The 22,829-nt window shown below is 29.6% G+C and overlaps 1 protein-coding gene across 2 annotated transcripts in view; it reads right to left on the bottom strand.

Moving 5' to 3' along the window:
* Positions 1-2,922: 2,922 nt before the first annotated feature.
* Positions 2,923-22,829, bottom strand: part of LOC107448937 (U-scoloptoxin(19)-Tl1a) — a 60,634-nt gene continuing 40,727 nt past the window's right edge. For both annotated transcript variants that reach the window (XM_016064309.5, XM_016064310.5), the window contains exons 3-4: positions 10,380-10,523; positions 2,923-3,152 (exon numbers count right to left, since the gene is read on the bottom strand). In XM_016064309.5, coding sequence (XP_015919795.1) covers positions 3,022-3,152; positions 10,380-10,523 — 275 coding nt within the window. In that variant the 3' untranslated portion in view covers positions 2,923-3,021. The remainder of the gene's footprint in view (positions 3,153-10,379; positions 10,524-22,829) is intronic.

Below are 22,829 nucleotides of genomic sequence, written 5' to 3'. Positions count from 1 at the left end.
ACAACTAGTATGGTTAAAAAGCCATAAATGCAAAACTATGTGGTTTCTTAACCATTTACAACTAGTATGGTTTCAAAACCGTAAAAAATTGTAGTTTAATCAGCTTATCTGGTTGTTTTACCTATCATAAGAGATGGAAAATACTGCACCATTTTGCGTTAAGGAGCTGTATGGTGCTGCCATTTATGCATGGGGAGAGTCTTGTATTCTAATATAGTCCAGGTTCGCAAATTGGGAAGTGCAGGACAATGCAAACTCTTCATGTGTTGAAGGGAATAGAGAAAATATTGCGGTGTCAAGAATGGGACTTGAACTCTCGTTTTGTCAGTCATTATATTGACAGCCTTCTAGGCTATAATATGTACCTAACTGCAAGGAGCTAAGTGACTTCATTAGGTGGGTCTGGTTGGTGAGATAAAATTGTAGTTGTTTAACCTTATTAGCTGAAAGAAGTTAATAAACTGTTTTTCTCACAGTTAGCAGCTTGAATACCGTCTTATTTATTGTTATTTCACTGTTTTGTTTAAATATAGTAAAATAACAATTAAATAAGTTAGTATTTAACCATTTTTAAACTTCTAACAGTATAGAAGCGAATCTTTTAAATAGAAAATAGTAAGAAATTAAAATGCGCACCAAATCGTTTAATTTTATTTCTTAATAATTCTTCGGTAAATTGTTATTTACTGAAATATCTTATTTATGATAGATTAAAAAAAATTCTGAAGAAAATTATAGTTGATTCTTAATTTTAACAATTTTATGACACTTTTGATATGGCAAACATTTGAGACAGATATAGTGATTAAGATTTCAGAGAGTTTGTGTAATAATTTCTCTTCGAAACACAATTTTCTTATTAAATAGCAAAGGAAGAAACAGTTTTTTTTGCAGGAAAAATTATATGTAGAAGGATGTGTTCGAAACACTTATACTGAAAAAAATTCCGGATAAAATTGCGATATGAAGTACCGGCTCTTTGAGGGCATTATGCTAAAATCTATTTAAACGTAAAATCCATTTTTTCAGTAAAATATTGTACTGCAATTTTTACAGTTATATTTGTTTAACTAGAGTGATTCAATGATGATAAGGTAATTATTACTGTAATATTACTGTAAAAATTACAGTACACCAGATTTTTTATTCTGTAATATGTTTCGGAAATAATAGACGTTACGCTAAAATGTACCGGCACCCTGAGTGCTGGTACTTTTTACCGTAATCTAATCCGCAATTCTTTGCAATGTAGTTGGTTAAGAAATCGTTATAAAATAATCGTAATTATCGTAATAAAAGTAATATTTGTTGTTAAATAGTTATAGAGAGAGATATAAGAACTAGCAAATCAAATGCTTATTTTTTCTTTTATAACCATATTCAATTTGCATTTCTGTGCTACCTATCTAAGGTTATGAAAAAATACATTAAAATAGAAAGTACAATAACAAAAGTAAAGGTTTTTAAGCTTTCTAAAGTTTATATCATCTCTCAGCATATTAATGAAATATTTTTGATAAAGTTTGTACTAACTTTTCATAACTTTATGGTTTAAGTTACTTAAATTACAGCTAAATGGTGAACCAAGTTTTTGGAGAGGATACTTTGAGCAATTTTGAATTACAATAATTCGTAAGTTATGGTTTTTCAAAAATCTGTGGTGGTTTTTTCACATGTTGGGTGAATAAGCGTGAAAAGATTTTATGTATATTAATATCATATCTTTAATTATACGATAGTAATGAACTTTTTTAATCAAATAAGGTAAATTACTGTAATCTAAAAAAAGAATTATCGTCCATAACTGGCACAGTAGTAGGTCTCAATTACCAGTAAGCACGAAATCTTTTTCTGAATTATATATGTGCGTGATTCTGACGATGAGGAAAGAACTATCATTTGTTTTATCCTAGTCTTCTTCTGGAAAATATTTTGCTTTTATCCTACTCATTCATCGATTAATGATGCAATACTGTCATATTTCATTGTTCAAATTTTTTTTGAGTATGTAAGGTATAGATCAATACAAGAAATAATGATTTGAAATAGAACAAAAAGTATGCAACTTAAAACGAAACCTATTTTTAAATCTAAATAGAATTTTGGATATGTTTAAGTAGTTTGAAATGTCATAGGCATTTGTTTTTTTAGTAGAGCTATTCTTAGAGGAAAACATTGAATTTTATCAAGAATAAGTCATAGTTTTTTCGGAATTTCATTTTATTATGCCTCACATATATATTAGTATTATATATTTTTTCGCAATTAAATATCATGTATATTCATTTAACCATTTAAAAAAAATCAATGATTATGTTTAGGAAAATGCAACATGCACTCAATGTATTTAAAAAACGCTAACTGAGTTATTAGATGGAATAAATATATTTTTATAATTTGAGATTAATTAATATTATATATAAATGAAACTATTTTTTAGTCTAAACGCAACTATTTTTTATTTCCTTTTAATATAACTATTATTATAATTTGAATTTCTCTTGCCGATTTATTAAGAGTATATTTTAAAAAGGGTAAGGCTAATTAAAATAACTTTTTTTTAATGGCGGGCACTTGGGGGTTGTCCCATTGGCCACAGGAATGCCAGAACTGCTACTCTCTTCTCGTTACCCAGTTGGCACCTGTGGCGAAGCCACGGCGGTGGAGAAGCGTCGCCTACATCACACAACCACAAACCCGTTTATAGGGCCGGTCACATTCACACACAAAGGAGAAAGGACATAGAACACAGAGAGAAAGAAACATACATGCCCTGATCAGGATTCGAACCCGCGACCAGCTGCTCCACAGTCAGGCACGTTAACCACTCGACCACCAGGTCGGCTTAATTAAAATAATAATGTACTACATATTGCACTGGTGTTAATTTTCTTTAAATTTTGAGATAAATTTTACGAAATAGCAATTTTGTAAAAGTTTTATTATTATTAGATTTTATAATACAAATATGATATATGTATATTCAGTCTGTATGCAGATGTAATTTTTACAGATTTGTAATCAATATATTAAAAGACAACAATGGCTGCCTTCTTGACAATCGAGTTGACCAAAATGTTGTACATTGCGACACTCTTCTGCTTGTCCACAACGACCCCCATGTTCTCGACATTCAGTTACACCTCTTGGTACTAAAAAAACAAGAACATGACATTTTGTTTCATTATAAATATTGCAACAGGTTTACATAGCACAATTAATTAACGCAGTAGAAGAACATGTTTGGTTATAATTCATAACAGCATCAGAAAAATGCTAACCTAATATTATTTGTCTGTCACAAGAAAAAAATATACTTACGATTTTAAGCTTAACATGATGTTAGTTGAAAATATGTGTGTTTTCAAGCAAACGCTTAGATAGGGTGATTCACTTAGTACAATGATTACAAACTTGGAGGACATATAGAGCACATCATAAAGATTGAATTGCAACTCATGGATGGAAATATCATCATACGCCGTTAGGGGTACATCATATTGTGAACAAGCTGCTCGTGTACGTTTTAACTGATACTTTTACGTATTTAAATTATTGTTATTTTGTGCTAATTGTATGTTTTCTAATAATTACTGTCTAAAATTGCGTAGCCAATTTGGGTCACGAAGTTGATAGCTAAATATGGAAGACGGCTGTTTCTGTGCCTATATGAATGAAATTTTAAACAATAATTATTAGAAAACATAAAGAAGCTTATTTAAACAAAGAACAATATCGATTAAACTGCACGTGAGCAGCTGGTCCATAATACGAAAGCATCTTTACCGAACTAAGATGACAAGTTCGGCCAAGAATTGCTTATCAATCCATATAATGTTCCCTACTTTCAACAGAATCACCATATATATTCCATGTCAACTCAAACACACAAATAAATAAGTCACTGTTCCCGATGAACATAGCCTGATAATTATAATATGAAAATTAAGCTTTTCTCAGTACCATCAAGTGTTGAAAATCTCAGTAAGCATTTCCTTCAATAGTCTCCATTCATTTGAATAAAAAAATTATTGTAAATCAGTTTAGTTTATTAAATTTCTTCCCAACGGCTTATAAATTTTATCCCAACAAATTTAAACTTACAAATTAACTGTCTCAGATTTCTTAGCCAAAATATCATATAATCTTTTTTGCTAAAATGAAATGAAAATAAAGAAGAAAAAAAACGCCATGACCTGTTTTTGATCGAGCAAAGTGCACGATTACGATCACTTTTGCCTGACTCAAATTTACAATTTTTAAACTGCTATTTTTGAATTTTATATTTAGTATAAATGTAGTTCCGATAATTTAACAAATATTTTAGTAACTAATTAGACTGTTTTTCTTGTAATTAAGAAATTCCAAAATAAATTTTTACTTGTAATTAGAGTGTCAGAAAAATATATTATAGAGACACCAGTGCATCTGTGTCAAAGGGCTTAGGGGCCCATACTTTGGTCCGATCTCCTGAGAGAATTATTTGGGACCATATTTTCCAGATTGCGGCAACCCCTTATATTTGAAGGTAAGTAATCTAAATCTGCCAAAAAAGAATAGGTTTATGCAGAGAATGTGGGATTTTTTGGATCTGATTTTGTTAATTAAAATATTGTCTGCACTAATTAATTGTCTTATTTGAGGTGACCCCCTCGAAACATTAAGATTAAGTATTAATACATAAAATCCGATAATTAGATCAAAAGTTATTCAGAGTGATTCGTTTACTTTTCCACGCACTCTAAGTTTTTATACTTTAATAAGGAGAAGAGATAATTGACATATCATAAAATATATTCAGATTCATTTATTTATTTAATTCTTTTATATAATTCATTAATATAGTTTAATTATGGCTTTTTCATGCCTTTAAAAAATGTATTTATTTGCACCTGCTGAATTCATTTAGACTTCGTGTACTAAAATTATTTACACTGGTCTTGAATTTATTCAGAGTTACAGAGATTATTTAGCTTCGTGTGTATTCAACTTGGAATAGGAACTAATCTATCTTAAGTTTATATTTTCTTTAAATCTCTTTCTCCCAGTAGAGTTTCAAGAGGTTGTTTTGCAAAGTGTACCAGACACTTATAAAGCGTGGAGATTATTTTCCCTCCAGCTCCTTAAGAAGGCATTAATTTTGGAAAGCACGAAACGTCATCTAATAAATTTTCAAGAAGAGGATGAAGAGCTATTATCAAAACGATTAACAACTTGGGTTTCGCCAAGTAACATCTTTCATGCTGGTTGAACTTGATTCTCGTTAAAACTTCGACAAATAAGCTCAAATATTGACTTTATAACAAGTTAAATTATCCTTAATTGTTATGAAATATATCAATGGTAACATGCTTAATTGTGTTGGGATTTAAAAAAAGTAAAAAATGATTATTAAATAATATCGTTTTGCCTAGCGAAAATTATTTGAAATCAATATGTAATGTAACATTCTGTATGAAAGTAAGTTGTCCTATTAGATATAATTTATTAGGATTGAATTAATTTAATATAATTCTTCTACTCTTCTATATTTATCTAGAAGAGAATTTAATATTATTATATATTATTATATATTATTATCTTAAATTAAAATATAAGACATACTCGTCATTGCAAAATTATCAATAAATTGATATGAGCAGTGAGAAAAAGAATAAAAGTATCACTTCGAATAATTATCCCAGATAGCTGTGTAAGGTTGACTTTAATGGTGGCAGCAACCTTTTTCACGAAGCTCAACAAGGTTTATAAATGATTAGCAAATAAACCAGGCAAACTTTAAAAAATGTTAAATTTAATTATGCTAATTTAAGTAGGTTCGCATTAAGCTCACATAAACAATCCTTTTATGTAGAGATTGAATCTTTATAAAAAAAAACAGAAAAACCCTTTGAGATTGAGAGAGAATTATCATTCACAAATCAATAGTAGAAAGTGTTCTGAAACCGAGAATAAATTCACCTTCTCTAGGTTTATTTTAGATATTAGGAATATCGCTGAAACAAGGTTTACTTACGCAGGCTTTCATATACACTGTTTAACACTTTAAAAGTGAAGGTTAGTCTGATCATTAAGTTTTCGATTCAAACAAAATATTACCCCGGAAAGCCTGGGCAAGGCGAGAATTGGAAAGAATAAAAAAGCTAAACCAAGGTTAACTGTAAAAGCAAAAATATGAGTTTTTTTTTCATTCTCTAAAAAAACAAGCTTGTTATACTAATATTTCTACTAAGTTTAAAAGAGGATTAATTAGTCAACCATTCCATGCCAACCAAATGAAAATGAAAATATAACATTTGCCGTAAGGCTGTCTGCCATCTGGGGGTGTTATACTGATCGGATTTCCACAAACTAAGGACCGATCTCAATTGTTTAAAAAATGAATTCAAATATGCTAAGTAATTAACTCTAACTATTAAGGAATTTATGAATCACACATAAAAACCTACTTTTCCTCTCAAATTTAGGAGAGTGGGTAAATGTTTGGGCCCCTTAATCTTGATTTCACTTTTTACGTATATATAATATATATATATATATATATATATATATATATATATATATATATATATATATATATATATATATATATATATATATATATATATATATATATATATATATATATATATATATATATATATATATATATATATATTCTAAACACTAATAACACGCAAAATCTCTCTCAATGCCATATTAATTTAAGAGGAATCATTTAAAATCATGTATTAATATTTAACACAAACTGTCTGTCATACAGAGAACACAATTTATTGAACAGAAATCTAGTTTAATAGATTTCTAAATTTTACTTGTCATCTGCTGATTTGGCAGTTTGGAAGCCATCAACGACTGATTAATAAAACAAGGATTCAATTTGTCATAAAATATCAAGGTTAATTTCTATATATCGAGAGATTGAAGAATTGTTATATCATTCAAAATGTATGACACATTTCAAATAAATAGCATTATGAGTTAATTATACGTGTTCAAGAATAAAATACCAGTATTATAACGATATAAAATTATTTCATTAAACAATGCTCCACCGTAAGCATTAAAAATTGAAATGTATCTAAAAATGCCAATGAAATTGACGAATGTACTCAAAATCTTAATGAGTTTTCGTTTTATTCTGTCAATAAATGTTTAAAGCCCAAAAATGATATTTGTGTGAAGAACCTGCTCTTTCTCTATATTGAAGCAAAAATAAACATTTTTCAAAAATCAAATATTTGAACTTAACAAGATTTTTTTTAATCAAAAAAAATCTTTTAATGCGAAATTCGAATTTAATATAACAATTAAATAACGATCAACCATTAAGTTAATTAACAGATTAAACTTATTGGTTTATAATATACTTATTGAATATAATAATTTGATTGATTTATTAAGTAACTTGATAAACAGAACTTATTACATGTAATGAATTTCACACACTTTTTTCCTAATTAAAAAATAAATTCTAAGCATACTTTCAAAACAAAGTAGTTAATCGTATAAAATTTGAAATAAGGCAGTCTTTTTTGGTGATGGCGACATTGAATTATTTGCAATCTAATTTACGTGTTTAATATTTTATATTTAAAATAAAGTGTACTAAACCTGAAAATGTCAAGGAGTGATATGGCGTCTAGTAACTAATTTGTAACATAGATGGCAAATAATACGATTATTGTGCGATAATTAGATGAAAATTAACCACTGTAATAAATTCATCATATTTGTATTAGTCAATCAGTTTCGCAGTTTTTGGTACACTATTGGTAAAAGTTGTTCAACCTTCAAATAAATGTACCAGAACTTAATATAACATAGAATACATGAAAAGTTTAAAATAAATGAAGCACTTGAAGAAATACAGTGCAAAGTCCCCTTTTTTTTAATCATCGTTGTTTTTTACCTAACTTCTCCTTAGTATTCCTTTCATATGGTTACATATTAGTTCTCCCTAGATAACAGAGTAATAAACAGAAACAATTTGCTTTATTTGGAAATTATAATGTTTTTCACCAAGAAATTCTCTCCTGAACCATCCCCAAGTGTCTCATATCGTTTTTTTATTAAATCTTTGAGTAAGAAAGGAACAAAGATTTTGTAAGAAACATTTTTAAGTAGAGTTCAAAGAAAAATTTATCTTCATCGAATATTCAAGAAAAATGTATTAAGTTAGATGTCACTAATTATACTGACGGGTGTACTGACTAATGGACGGGTGTACTGACTAATTATACTAACACTGTAAAAAAGTGGTAGCAGGGGCTTCCACTTTTCATCTGCCATCTGTGGAAGAAATTTTAAAATAAAACAATAAAATCTTTGAGAAAAAAACTTATGCGTATTCATATAAATTTGCAGCAAGAATTATTTTTGTAACCTTAACTTTTTTCCTAATTGAAAAAGATCTGTCCGTTTTAGGACAGCTTGTTTAATTATTTTGTTTTTTAACAAACTCAGTAATAAATTAAGATCCTAAAAAAACTTTTGTGTAATTTGATACTTCAAATAAATACAGTTAGCTCCCGTTAAATAATTAGAAAACGTGTGGAATAATGAATTAAAAAAGGGTCACCTTTTTTTATTGTTGTAGTTGCAATACTTTGTCCATTTTAACCCAAAACTTCTTAATAAAATCTCATTTGCAAGCATTAAGTCTTCTTAAATGAGCTGCTTAATTTAAGGTTGTACTTTATATGACTGTTGCCAAGTATTTCTTCTACCGTGATAATAATAACAAAATCAGATTAAGCTAATTGCAAATGACTGTGACTTTTTATTATGCCTGTTTAATAAAAGGCAATTAATTTAGTTAATCGGCGAATTTTTACGATGGTTTTAGTAAGCACACCTCGATAAAATTGGCAAGAAAGAATTTCCGTTGTAAAGAAGTGCAATGTAAAATTTTAGTATCTGTTTGGCAAACCAGTTCATGTTAAATATCTAAATTACTACCTAATCATTGTGCCATTTTAATTTCTTAAAGAAAAGCTTTTTTATGCATTTTCTTTTTTGCCAAATAGCTTATGGAATTTTTACAATTTTTATTTAGAAGCACTTCAGGATTTCTTGACTTTATACATTAAAAATAAATTTTGGCAAATAATAGGTAATAACACCATTAAATGGAAAACATTTATAGCCAGTAAATGATAAATTATAAATTTCTATAAATGTATTCATTTATTCAGATTATTATTATATTCATTTACGTAGTTAGTTGATTTGTTAAGTGGGTATTCATTTGTTGCATTTTATAATGTTTTAAGCTCTTCTTATTGTTCACAAACATGCATCAGCGTAAACACAATTATTGCCACGACTATATATTTCAAATTTTTGTATAATTCATTGTATTTATTTATTTAGAGGAGAAAATCAGATTATTTACCACTATATATTTTTTAAAAAAGTTTCCCAAAATTTAACAAAAATGCGTCAAATTAGCTCCGAAACAAATAATAATCGAACTTAGAAATCCAATGGATTTAAAACTAAAACAGAATATACTCATTTTTGAGAAAAATGCACAGTCCCATAAATTTTAATGAGGAAGAACTGTGTGAAAGCGATACTTTTTGGCATCCGCCTGGATTCGAACCAAGGACCTCTGGGTTCGTAGCAGGATAATCTAACCGCCATAGCTGTTCACCTTGTGTTAACTTCTAATTTCAATGATACAAAAGGTTATAATTTAGAAAATATGATCGCAATTTCTCAGACAGGAGAGCGGAAATTTTAATTTTATTTTTTGCTTATTTCGCTGTATTTTTAAAATGTTTCTAGCGAATGGAATATATAAAATTTCCAAATTTTGGTGGTTAAAGCATCCTACAACAAACCCAGAGATCCTTGGTTCGACGCCTGACAATAGCTAACGAACGCCTCACTCGCAAATTGCTCCCTACACTTCACTTTTAAAAATGTGCATTTTGCTTACAATAAGTATATACTGTTTCAATTTAGAATACAAGGGGTTAATTAAATCAGTAATTATTTCCTTCGGAGCTATTTCGACGAATTTTTGTTCAATTTTGAGAAACTCCTTTTACAGAATTATGTTTTTGGAATTTCCTGTTTCTCCACAAATTTTCTCTTTGAAGCTGCAGTTCTCCCAGCGATTATCCTAATATAAACATAAATGAGCAAAATGCTGTGCGAAAATCACGTATACAAAACATTGAAAATTTATATGAAAGAAGCGGAAGTATTTAAATTCTATATGAACAAGACATTATCGATATTCTAGATCTTTTATTTACCAATTTTTTTTCGAATTTTGTAACCTATTTATATTTCTGAGCAGAAACGCCTCAAGTAATAATTCATTATTGTAAAATTATTTCAGGAAAAATAGTTGTTTAATTTCTTACTTTCACTGCAACAAACTCCTCCTTCTGGCTCTTGTTCAGGACATAATCCAGTTTTATTATATCTTTTAATTTCTGGACAGGATGAACCTTCGGCGCAAACTCCTCCTTCAGACAAACAGGGAACTTCATTTCGTAGAATTTGACCTGAAAACAAAAGAGAGTGACTGAATTAGGCTTTATATAATTCAACATTACATTTCTAATACATCGAAGCGTGCAGAACATTTACCTACATTCAAAAATGAAAGTTCTTTTTTGTACAGTTAACTGACTTATAGAGTGAATTTTGAAGAAACCCGTGAATTCGGTTTAGTCGATAGTTATGAATTTACGATTATGCAAGTATCTTCTTTCTGTTTGAGTTTAATAGTTAATTGGGTAAAGATTTTGCTAAAAATTGAGAAATTAAATGTTCAATCTAGAACAATGTGTTCCTAAATTCAAGCAATAGATCTCGTATCCATTTACTTAAATCGTATCCACCAAGTTTTCTAACTCGTTAGAAAGCTTGGTGGGTAGAGCATCCCACTATGATCTCAGAAGTTCTTGGTTCGAATCCTTCCGGCAGCCAACAAATATTTCTCACTCCAAATCAGTTTTGAGATAATGTATTTTGGAATAGAATGTACGCTTTCCAATGGGGTGAACCAGGTTCGAATCCCAGCGATGGCTGGTTGATACGAATTCCCCATCCAGCTTGCACCGACCACAGTTTTGACAGAAAATATCCTCAGTTGTAGATGGATCATGAGTTAGAGCTCTCTTTCCGTAAGGCTAACCATGGGAGGTTTTCGTGATTTTCATCTCCATTTAACGTAAATGCTGGTTAGTTCCATCAAAAAATCTTCCACAAAGGCTAATTTCTCCCAATACTTGATCCAAGAGTTCTCTTGTCTTCTGGATTGGGTTCAAAATGACAAGGCTCCGGAGTTGAACATTAGTAGTCGTAAACTAAAAAAAATTGGGTCGGCTGCTCAACGTCGGTTATAATGATAAATTAAAATGTATTTTGCTCAAAAATGAGTATATGTTGCCCTTTGAATACATAGGTTTGTCGAATTCGACTATATTTTTTTTTAGCTTTTTTTTTTACACATTTTGAGAAAATATTTTTTTCTGTATAAGAAAGCTCGAAGTAGTAGTCTAAATTGCGGGTACTTTTTTTTAACTTCACACCCGTTTAAAAGAAAAAAGCATGTGTTATAAAAGAGATAAAGAGAATGATAATCAAAGCAATACGTCAAGTAACCGAGGGTATTGTAGCAAATTATTAGTAATTTTTATGTCACCAAGTATCTAAGTCTAATTTTAATAATTGTAACTCAACATGCGTATGATATTTCAAAGTAAAAAAAGAACACTTGCATATATTATAATATACATTTATGACTTTTGAAAACATTTTAAAATATGAGCTTAAAAAGTTATTTCATTATTGAAGTTTTCTTTCCTTATCTCTTCTTGAACAGTTTTCTGTAAATACAGTAAATAATTCATATCTTCATCAAAAAATCATGCTAACTTTTTTGATAAATTATAATCAAATGGAACAAAATCTGAGTTTTTATCTCAGTGAAAATATATTTTCTTTAAAGAATTTCTCTTGAAATTTTGTGTCAGCTAAATCCTTAAACTTTTTATCAATACATGTCATTCTATATTTTTTTACAGTAATTAAATGAAATTTCAGTCTCCTAACAAAAAATGCAAAATATTTCCAGAAAAAAATCTTAAAGATAAGAAAATTAAAACAAAGTGATGAAAATCTTAATTTTCTTTTAGAGCATATATGAAAGAGAAGAAAGTAATATAAAAAAACAGAAATAAATATAGATGATAAGTGGACATGGAAAACACTTAAGCAATTCAACAACTAAACTCATGAACTGGCTTTATTAATTACAAAAATAGATAGAGATCATTTCTCTTCCACTGACAGAAGCTGTTCAAGTGACGGAAGAATTCATATTCATAAGCCAACTCTATCACCATAGCAACCAGCCTGAGAAGCCCAACAGGAGTAATGCAAAAAAGAAGAAAAAAAAAATCTTTTAGACGAAGCAGGTAGAAGGTATAAAACTAAAAGAATGGCCTAAGAGTTTTTAAAGACAATTCTCAACTTTTTTTTTCCAATTTAGTCTCCAATCTTCTTTTCCATTCTTTTTCTGAAACAAAAATGCCTCGATTCAGAATATTGTTTCTGTATATTCATAAGGGAATAAAGTCGTTTTCATATCTCTAAACTTGGAATTTAATCTTTAAAATAAAATTGATTGCGAATATATTTCATCGACTTGTAACAAGTACAGATGATATTCATATTCCATGTAAACTCAATTCAGTTTTTATCGCTTTTTAATCATATTCTAAGTTGAATTGGCAAATCTATGTAAATACTATTTTTAAAGAATTTTTTTAAAATGCAATTCTAATATCGGAATGAAAAAGATTTAAAATTTGATAAATCTTCAAATAGAATAATTTTTTTAATTCAATTGATGGAAGATAATGCACTGAGGGGCGACTTATAACAACCTCCTCTATGTTTCATTTGACCACACTTTTCTTTCAACACAGCCTTGATTCTTTTTAACGAGTTGCTGATAGGTCGTCGTTTGTGGTAAGTTCCCAATAGTGTGAGATTGAATGATAGTAGATCTAGACGGCGAGTGGATCTTTTAACTTCATCTTATAATGCTCAATGGGATTGAGATCTGTGGATTGTGGCGGCCAACCCAACTAATTTTTTCGAAGCAATCCCTTAAAATTTCGGCATTGTGCACTTTTCTGGCGCAGTTGTAAATAAAAAGGCATGGAACTAAAATTACATTGTTCAACATGCCCAGGTATGTAAAAATTCTGACCTGGCATGTATTTTATACCCTTTTCTTGCCCAGCTGGGTAACTCGATATTCCAACAGCGACAGTAAAATACCGATTAAACTTCCTCAACGTTTGACGAAAATCACTGAGATACCGAATGAGACGAATAAATGAAGCAGAGAAGAAAATCGATTATATTTGATAAGACCCAAATATTATTGACATAAATAAGAATTTATTAAACAAACTTAGCTTATTCTTTCGATTCAACTAATAATTCTTATTTTTATTAAAAGAAAGTTAACACCATTAACTGCACATAAGAAAATTAATTAATGTGAAAGCATTCAACACTCTTTTGAACCATGTTGTAACATGTTGTAACATATGTAATAAAACAAAGTAACATGTTGAATGCATATACTTGCCGATAATACTTAATAATTCTAAGAAAATCACTTCTTCGTAAATAATGCTAAGTATTTCTGATTTATACTTAAATTAAAAGTACTGACGTAAATTCAATAGTGATGTAAATATATGATTGTTAATACCTATTTTTTTCGACAGATTATGCATGTATATATTTTAATTAATATACAATTGAAAAAGATGTTCGGGTATGTCGAAGCTTCATGTGATTCAAGTAATCTATAGGCTAACATGCCCCTGCAGGGTATGTAAAAATTGCGAGATTTTTCAAGCATACCTCCCTATTTTAAAAAAGTCATCAGTTGTATTTAAGTTTAGGCACAATCTTTTAGTCGGACTAGTATTCCCCCGAAATAAGGATCCTAAAGCGTATAAGCACTATAACAACCCTCTAGCGGTGATGGAGAGCAGTATCTCACTTATATGAAAATATGTGGTAGTCTTAATAATATGGCCGCTCAGTGTAAAAGATACAGGAAGATATTCTTAAATCCTATGCATTAATGACGTAAGTATCAAAACTATATTCCAATAAGTGGATTTAAATGGTGTTTGCTGTCCTTATCTGGAATATGCTAAATTGAACGGTGTTTTGTTTATTTTCATAAACTACTAAATAGATTTCCAAAAACTATTTTTGTTTGATTTCTTCTTCAAGAATACTTTAAGTCAGAACTTTTTCGAAATTCAAAAATTTTCGGTTTTAAAATTAAAATTTAAAGTTTGAGAAATTCTTTTATAAGAAAGTGACTTCATCAAATTCTGAATAAAAAGAACTAAAAACGGCGTTAAAATGTGCAATGAACAATTTTCACCACGAGGAAGGTGTTACTTTTTATGCAAAAAAGTAATCAAACTGTTAGAAATTTCTCGGTAAAAATGAAAAAATATTAGTTTTTCTTGTCGTTATTTTACCATATTCAACCTAAAGAGTCAAGATGGTGTTCCTACTGTTAAGTGTGAAAAAAACGTTTATTGATTGTTTTTTCCTAATGCGGTTAAACAACCGAAACTCTATCCGTGCCAACTAGGCCCACCCTATAGAACCATTTTGTTCCCTGGTACTTACAGTAGCTGAGAGGAATAATCGGTCAATCTAATGACCGACTGAACAGGGGTTCGAATCGCAGCGTTGATACTACAATATTTCTTTCATTCTTTCAATATAGGAAGATTTTTCAATATCCTGCCCTCTTCAGTCGGTGACTTCGGACTATTAGAATACGAAACTATCTTTCACTCAAAATAGCGCAGCACCCACAAAGCTCCAATATCCGTTTAAGTTTCATTTTAGAAACCGTGCTATTTGCAAATGATTACAAAACCGTATAGTTTTGTATTCACGGTCTTTTATCCATACCAGTTTTAAACGATTCAAAACCGTAAAGGTAAAAAAAATGTTCCTAACCTAAAACTTTATGGTTAATAGGATGAACAGACTGCTGTCGGTTAGTTCACCGTAATTTCAGAATGAAAATTCTAACAGTGCAGTAGTCAGTAATTTTAAAGTATTGCTTTATTGAAATTTGGTTTTCGTTTTGCTCCTTCTTTAAAATTAATTATGGGCTGCATTGACTTACCTCCACAAGATACCAGAATTCTACCCAACATAAAATGAGTTTTGTAAATAATTTCTAAGTTATTCCTTTATGATGATAATGTTAAAGAGAAAAGCCTTTATGCAAGTTTAAATAACTCTTACTAATATTTAGATCTTTCATGCCTGAATCATTGATTTAATGAATACAAGAAGAGCTGCTTGGATCTGATTTAAACATACCTCTCATAATAGGAAGCACTATTTGTGGTGTATACAAATAACCACGATTTATAGTATATATTGAATTATCCCCATCATTATTTTGGATTACGAAGGACTGATTATTTTCTGTGAATAACAAGGAACAGTTTTACTAGTTAGTGGATGTTTTCATTCTATTAAAAGAATGTGATAGAATATATTATATAAGGTTTTCTCAGTTATGTAAAATGGTGGCTCCAAGGTTTTTCGATGCAGTGCACTCCATTTTTAATTTCGACTTATATAAGCACCTACTTAAAGTTTCAACTATATTTTTATTGAAATATTTTTTCGACTCTTCAAAGAACAGTGACAAATATTTTTAAAACCACTAAACTCTCAAAAAAGTTGGTACAACGTTGATCCCTCAGATACTATGAAAGGTTTTAAAAATTCCAACAATTTTTAAATTTAAAATGTAGTAATGTTGGTAGTAGAGCTAGTCTTCATTGAGCCGAAACTTCAATGGCTGGACTTCATCAACGCGGATTTTAAAACAATCATGGAATTGAACTGGTGATATCTGGAGATAAAAGGAAATGCTTCCAGCATAAAAATTTATAATGTAGTCATTCATATTGGTCGTAGAGTTAGATTCCGTCCACAACTTTATTGACTGGACTTCATTAATGAGGATTTCATTACAAACAGGAAATTGAACTGGTAAGAACTGGGGATAAAGTAAAATATTTACAACATTTAATTCTAAAATGGAGAAATTAGGTTCCTATCTGTAGTAAAGCTAGATGCCGTCCAAAACTTCGTTGGCTGGACTCGATTAGCGTGGATTTTAAAACAATTGGGGCAATGAACTGGTAAGATCTGGCGATAAAATGAAATGCTTGCAACATTTAAGTTTAAAATGTGGTAGTTAACTTCACATTAGTAGTAGAGCTAGATTCCGTCCAAAACTTCGTTGGCTGAACTCTATCAACGTGGATTTCAAAACATTTTTAACTGTTTAGAACTGGTAAGATCTAGCGTCAAAGTGAAATGCTTGCAAAAATTAAATTTAAAATATGGTTATTAGGTTCTTATTTGTAGTAGAGCAAGACGCTGCCCAAAACTTCAGTGGCTGAACTCCATTAAAGCGGAATTCAAAGCAACTATGCTATTGAACTGATAAGATCCAGATACGAAGAGAACTGCAAGGAGATAGATTCTGGAAAAGGTTGTGGCAAGCGTCGGGCTGTCGTGCCTATGATCATGGCGATGTTCTGTTAGATCCATAGAACTCATTTCAGTCAGTAAAATAAAACAAAAAGTACTCAAAAAATAATTTGATTACTTAACTCCTTTATGTCTACATAATTTTGAAGAAAACTGCCATAAGAGGGCTATTTCTTTATTCAAGAAAATTATATAAAGCTAAGTGTATGCATAATATATGTATTCATTTTAAATTTTCAGTTTAATCGCAAATATACATTTTTGATGAGTGCTGACATCTAGTTCAAAATTTGGTAACTATCCCTAAACACATTACAAATAGTCTGATACAGCCATCTGGTATCTAGTTTAAAAAATAAACATGATTCCGGATATAAGAAATACATTGGTTTAATATTTTTGGCGCGTCAATTTTGAACATTCTAGGCCAGAAATATCATGAGCACAAAAATAGAGGGTGAAGCATCACCCCGTCGTTTTGATGGGAGCGAGAAGGAAGAGGCTAATAAATAAAAAAAGATTGCGTTCATATAACTTTAGATTATAATTAATATTTTTATGTATTTTTTTTGATTATAATTAATTAATTAATATTTTTATAGATTATAATTAATATTTTTAGTAAACGTTTCCCTTAGATATTGTAAATCTCTTTTCACGTTAAAAAACATAACTTTCCTTGAAACATTTAATTCAAGAGCAAACTGTTTGTGTTTGCAACTCAAATAAAAATTTGCTTGAATGATTTCCAGTGAAATCAATTTGTATTTCCCCCAAACTCATTAACTGTTTTGGCTTTAAGTTTATATTTAGCTCAATGATTTCGTAGGAAATTAATTTATATCGACAACATTTCGGTATATTTTTAAAAAAATATGCTCAAATTTCCTATTTGAATATAATTTTGGGACTTTTGCAATTTTAGAACTTTCTCTCTTTTTTACCTGTTAAATGTTAAAAGCAATTTGAATAGATATCTTTTTACCTGGAATATTTCCGTTATGTCAACACTGTATAATGAGTTTACTAATTAGCTTTATTGAAACTCTAAGATCTTGGAATTCTACTTTTTCTTTTTGAAAAATATCTGCTTTATTCATATTTGTCTTTTTTTAACTTAACCGAAAGAATGAGGACTAATTCTATACACATAACTAATGTTTTTTCATATTAATAATTTTTAATTTCGCATTTTATGTTTATGCCCTACATACGCAATCTTTCAATTTTTAAAAACATCTGGCCCAAAAATATAGCTCATAATTTTTAATTTTTGATGCTTACACACGGAGAAAAAAGTTCTGTTAAAATTACCGTAATGTATTTTAATGACGCTTCGGGAAAAAAACAAATAATTTTCTTAACAAAACCAAAATATATGGTACTCATAAAACATTCATTCGTCAATTTTTTTAATCATATGGTAAGGATTTGCCATAAATTCTGGTTTTCAAAATTATTATTCTTATTATCAAACATCATCAGAAAGTCCTGGCTCGAATCCCAGATAAAACATGGTCTTTCATTCTCTGTACTATCTGTCCTTACTGTGGAAGCAACGTTAGCCCATCTAATATGGTGCCCCAGAAAGAGGGGCCAAGAAATCTGCCCTTCTGATACTTGAATGACGAGTGTCAATCTGGTGGGTATTGGAACAAAAATTATCTAACACTTCAGTAAAAAGTACAAAACTTAAAAATAAATTTAATCGATGAAATGGTTTTTATAATGAATGCTGATGAAATTACGAAAATTTGCCTCATTTGCTAAATTTTATTATATATTGTATCTCTATATATTATGGTTAATTTAACCAAAATCATTACCAAAGTGCTTCAATAAAAATTATCGAGCTTTTTGGTGTTCCCATAAACATGGAAACACGGTAAATTTAATCATATTTTGGTATTTTTGACAATACTTAATTGCTCTCAGCACAGGGGAAAAACTCAAAAATATAGTATTCCATAATTGTCGATGAACCCTATTTATATAGTAGGTCTTGAACAAAAGCTCTCACTTCAATTTATTTATTATTTCGTGTCTAATTAAGTTCCGCGGTAAAGCCACTTAACTCTCATCATGAAATACGAAAGTTCTATCACCTACGACTTGAAGGACACTCAGTTTCAGATCTATGAGTACCACCAGCTCATCTGCGAAATAAAGGTAACCGATTGAGAATGCTGACCCATGGCGTACTAATATTAGAGTACTCAGATTTTTTTCGCCTTGTACTGACAACATTGTTTGCATAATGTCGTTGGTCTCGAAAATGGTGAATCTTAACCTCCCTAACTTCTATGATTAGCTGATACTAAAGCAAAAATCTATTCTGGGAGTACATTATTTTTACTTTTAATGCTGTTTTTCGAACGTTTCATCGTTGTTTGAATCAACGCTTTTAAAGAATGATTTGTTTCTATCTAAATGTATCTAACCATCAACAGACCAAAACCATTAATTTTATAGTGTACAAACTTTAAATCTTAAGGAAGAAAATTATGTAATTGTAACAAAATGTCTATTTGGAATCAATAATTACTAGTAATAACGATTCTGTTGAGATTTTGAACACGTGAACTGCGTAAAAGTAAAAACAGAAAAGTGAAATGCCTGAAAACCTGGCCATAATTTCATGATTAATGAAAAAAACTTCAAGGAAAATTAATTTTATCAGAAATTTCACGATTTAAATTAATTAAGACGCAATGTTAAAGTAATCACTACCTTAATGTTCACCTTCAAACCAATTCTTTAACTAAATATCTGAAATTAAGTTTGACTAGTTGAATTTCATTAAAAGAGCCATAATGAAACTAGAGTTCGTATGCTTTCAGGACAATAGCCAATGTTTGCAGCCATTTAGGAAACTAATTAGCCCTACTGAGAAGAAATGTATGGTCAAACTACAAGATTATGGTAAAATTTACCGTGCTTCTGGCTCTATGGGAACACCAAAAATCTTGGTAATTTTTTTCGCAGCACTTTGGTAGTGATTTTTGTAAAATTAGCAATAAAGTGTGATTTTATATTATGTGATGAAATTTGATAAATGAAGTAAACTTTGTTAATTTTGCCATGGTAGCTTAGAGCATGGCATAAAAAGCATTTATTTGGTTAGATTTACTTTTCAATTTTGCATTTTTTTGTAAATGTGTTTTAAAAAGAACTAGAATTTTAAAAACCAAAATTTTCGGTAAACCGTTACAATATGAACGTAAAAATTAAATGAATGCTTTAAATACCATATATTTTGGTTATTATTACCAGAATTATGGCTTAGGAATTATGGTCAGAATTACGAAACCATTACCAAATGAATGGTTCAAATAACGTACATGTTAATTTTATTAACCAGAATTATGTATGTATTTTTTTTACTAGAAATGTCATTACCATACATTTTGATAGTTATACAAAACATTTTTCTCTGTGCACAATATAGGCTTAAAATGATCGCTACAGGAGAAATATTTCTTTTTAAATTTAATCTTTAAGTGAACATATAACAAAAGACTTTTCAAATTTAATTATTAAGTATTGATATCACGAAACAATTATATGATTTTTTTTTCTAATTAACTATTTAACTAGCTAACACAATTGCATTATAAAAAGCAAATAAAACATTAGAGTTAAAAGCCTGGAACTATTTTTTCTTATTTATTCATAAACAGTTCATAAAACAACAATGCATTTTCATGAACAAGTTTTATTAGTTAGAGATTTAAGCAATATGCTTTGAAAGGGTGAAAAAACTTCTTTTGTATACAATGATGGGTGTTTCCTTCTTCCAATAATTGTTTATTCGGAAATTTAAGTGGTAAATACTATCCCTAGATAATTGTGATTAATAATTAACAAAGCACTTTTTCATTTGTATTTAGAGAAAAAGGAACTTAATAGAACGGGAAGACAAGCTTAGAAGAGCCATGTCGATACTTGTTCTATTATAGCATATTTAAGAAAATAAACTGTTAACTATTATAAGAGCTGTTGATATCTTAAAAGAAATTACTATCATTGTGTCGGTTTCTTCATTCAGCCACCTTTATTATTTTGTATTTATTAGCAGTAGATTCTAATTGATGACAGTTTAGTCTACTTAATTAAGATTTAAAATTCAAACGTGTTCCTTCGAATTTGGTGCACAAGAAAATATGAACTTTGTACTTTACTCCGAGTTTCTCAATGTAAACAAATTATATGTAACAGTGAGGCGCTAATGGTGCTCCAAATTTTACTAATAATATATATATATTTATATGAGTTTAGCAACATTATCAATGATTTAATTTAATTTATTTCATTAATTTCGATCGTAATTCATACCGATTACCAGCATTCTCCAACCAACTACATTGTATTGCTATGAATAAGGTGACTCAACCATAGAAACCATGGAGTGACGAGTTACAAATACTGTTTTATGTTATTCCCTAAAAGCATATCAGGAGTTACTAATTCTAAATCCATCTGCTTATTTAATCCTTCAACTCTCAATAGCTGAATTTCATCCTTCTAGAACTATGTACATATAATCACCAAAACTTTGGACTCATGTGGTGCGTAACGTGTACGTAGTGCATCACAGAGTATTTATATTCTCCCTTCCGAGTCTTGTAAGCTTATAGTATTTTAAAACATTATTTACAGTAAAAATTTTGGAGCCAAACTACGGTAAAATGAGTACCGGTACTTTTTACCGCACAATCTATTTTTACCGGAACATGTTGCGGAACAAAAAATACAATATATCATACTTTTTACAGTAATAATTGCCGTAAAATCACTGAATTACTCTAATTAAATAAATATTGCTGTAAAAATTACGGTACCGTAAAAATGGATTTTACGGTGATATGGATTTTATGGATGGTACACCCAAAGTGCACTGTAAGAAATTTCTCGAAAAAAATCTTTAAGTAACAATTTATTTAATTGTTATTTTTCCATATTTAAACAACACAGCATACCATAAATAAGATTGTATTCAAACTGTTAACTGTGAGAAAACCATTTATTAACTGCTTTCACCTAATACGGTTAAACAATCAGAACTATCGCACCAACTAAGTCAACCTAATGAAGCCACATAGTTCCTTGCAGCTATGTACATACTGTAACCGCGAGGGCTAATTTGTAAGTTTCATGAATGACAGAACAGGGGTTCAAGTCCCAGCGTTGACACCACAATATTTCCTCAATTCGCTTCAACTCATGAAGAGTTTTCAGTGTCTTGCGCAATCCAATTTGTGTTCTGCTCTCTCCAATGTCTATTACCTACACATCATTCACGCGTAGATGGCAGCACCATAAAGCTGCTAAACTATCTCAGATGTTAAGTTAAATTTCTTTTTGACGGTATTGAGACTATGCTAGTTGTAAATGGTTACGAAACCATATAGTTCTATGCCCATGCTTTTTTTTTAATCACACAAGCTGTAAACGGTTTCATAACCGTAAAGTTAAAAATGTTCTTCATACCGAAAACTTTACAGTTAATTGGTTGAGCAGACTGCTGCCGTTTATTTTATCATAATTTTGGAATAAAAATTCTCACAGTATACTAGAACGTTATGTAATAACTTTATTCACAATTTTTTACCAAATTATTAGTCCTACTGACTTTAGCTTAATCTCATTTACATCATAAATAAAAAAATATACATCAGAATATTGTCTGTATATAGTCACCTTTTTCTTCAAACTTGAAAAAATACATTTGTCCCTAACTTTCAGTTTCTATGTTCATATTTTAATTTTTTTCCACAACTATTATCAATGAGCAAAACGAAATAATAATCGTGTTTCATTCCACTACGGATTTATATCTACCTAGCATATTTTCTTTAAAGTTTATTAATACTTTAAATAATCACCTTTCCCCCTTAGTTGTGTCTCAAAAATTGGCCACAAACTTTTGTTTTTTTATGCTCACACTGTAAAATTTCCGGATCAAATTCCGGTATGAAGTACCGGCACTTGGAGTGTATCATCAGTGAAATCCTTTTTACTGTAAAATATTATATGCTAATTTTTACAGTGACATTTATATTATTAAAATGATTCAGTAATTTTGCTGCAATTATTACTGTAAAAAGTACGGTTTATCAGATGTTTTTTTCCGTAACATGCTCCAGTAAAAATTTATTATACATAAAAATGGATTTTGATTCGATGTTTTTAACAGAACACATTTCAATTAGCACGACTGAGAA

The sequence above is a fragment of the Parasteatoda tepidariorum genome, chromosome 11 (assembly GCF_982258835.1).
Source record: "Parasteatoda tepidariorum strain Cologne lab strain chromosome 11, Ptep-v5.0, whole genome shotgun sequence".
In the NCBI taxonomy this organism is placed as follows: Eukaryota; Metazoa; Arthropoda; class Arachnida; order Araneae; family Theridiidae; genus Parasteatoda; species Parasteatoda tepidariorum.
The sequence above is the reverse complement of the archived record's forward strand: the minus strand, read 5'-3'. Positions and strand labels throughout refer to the sequence as shown.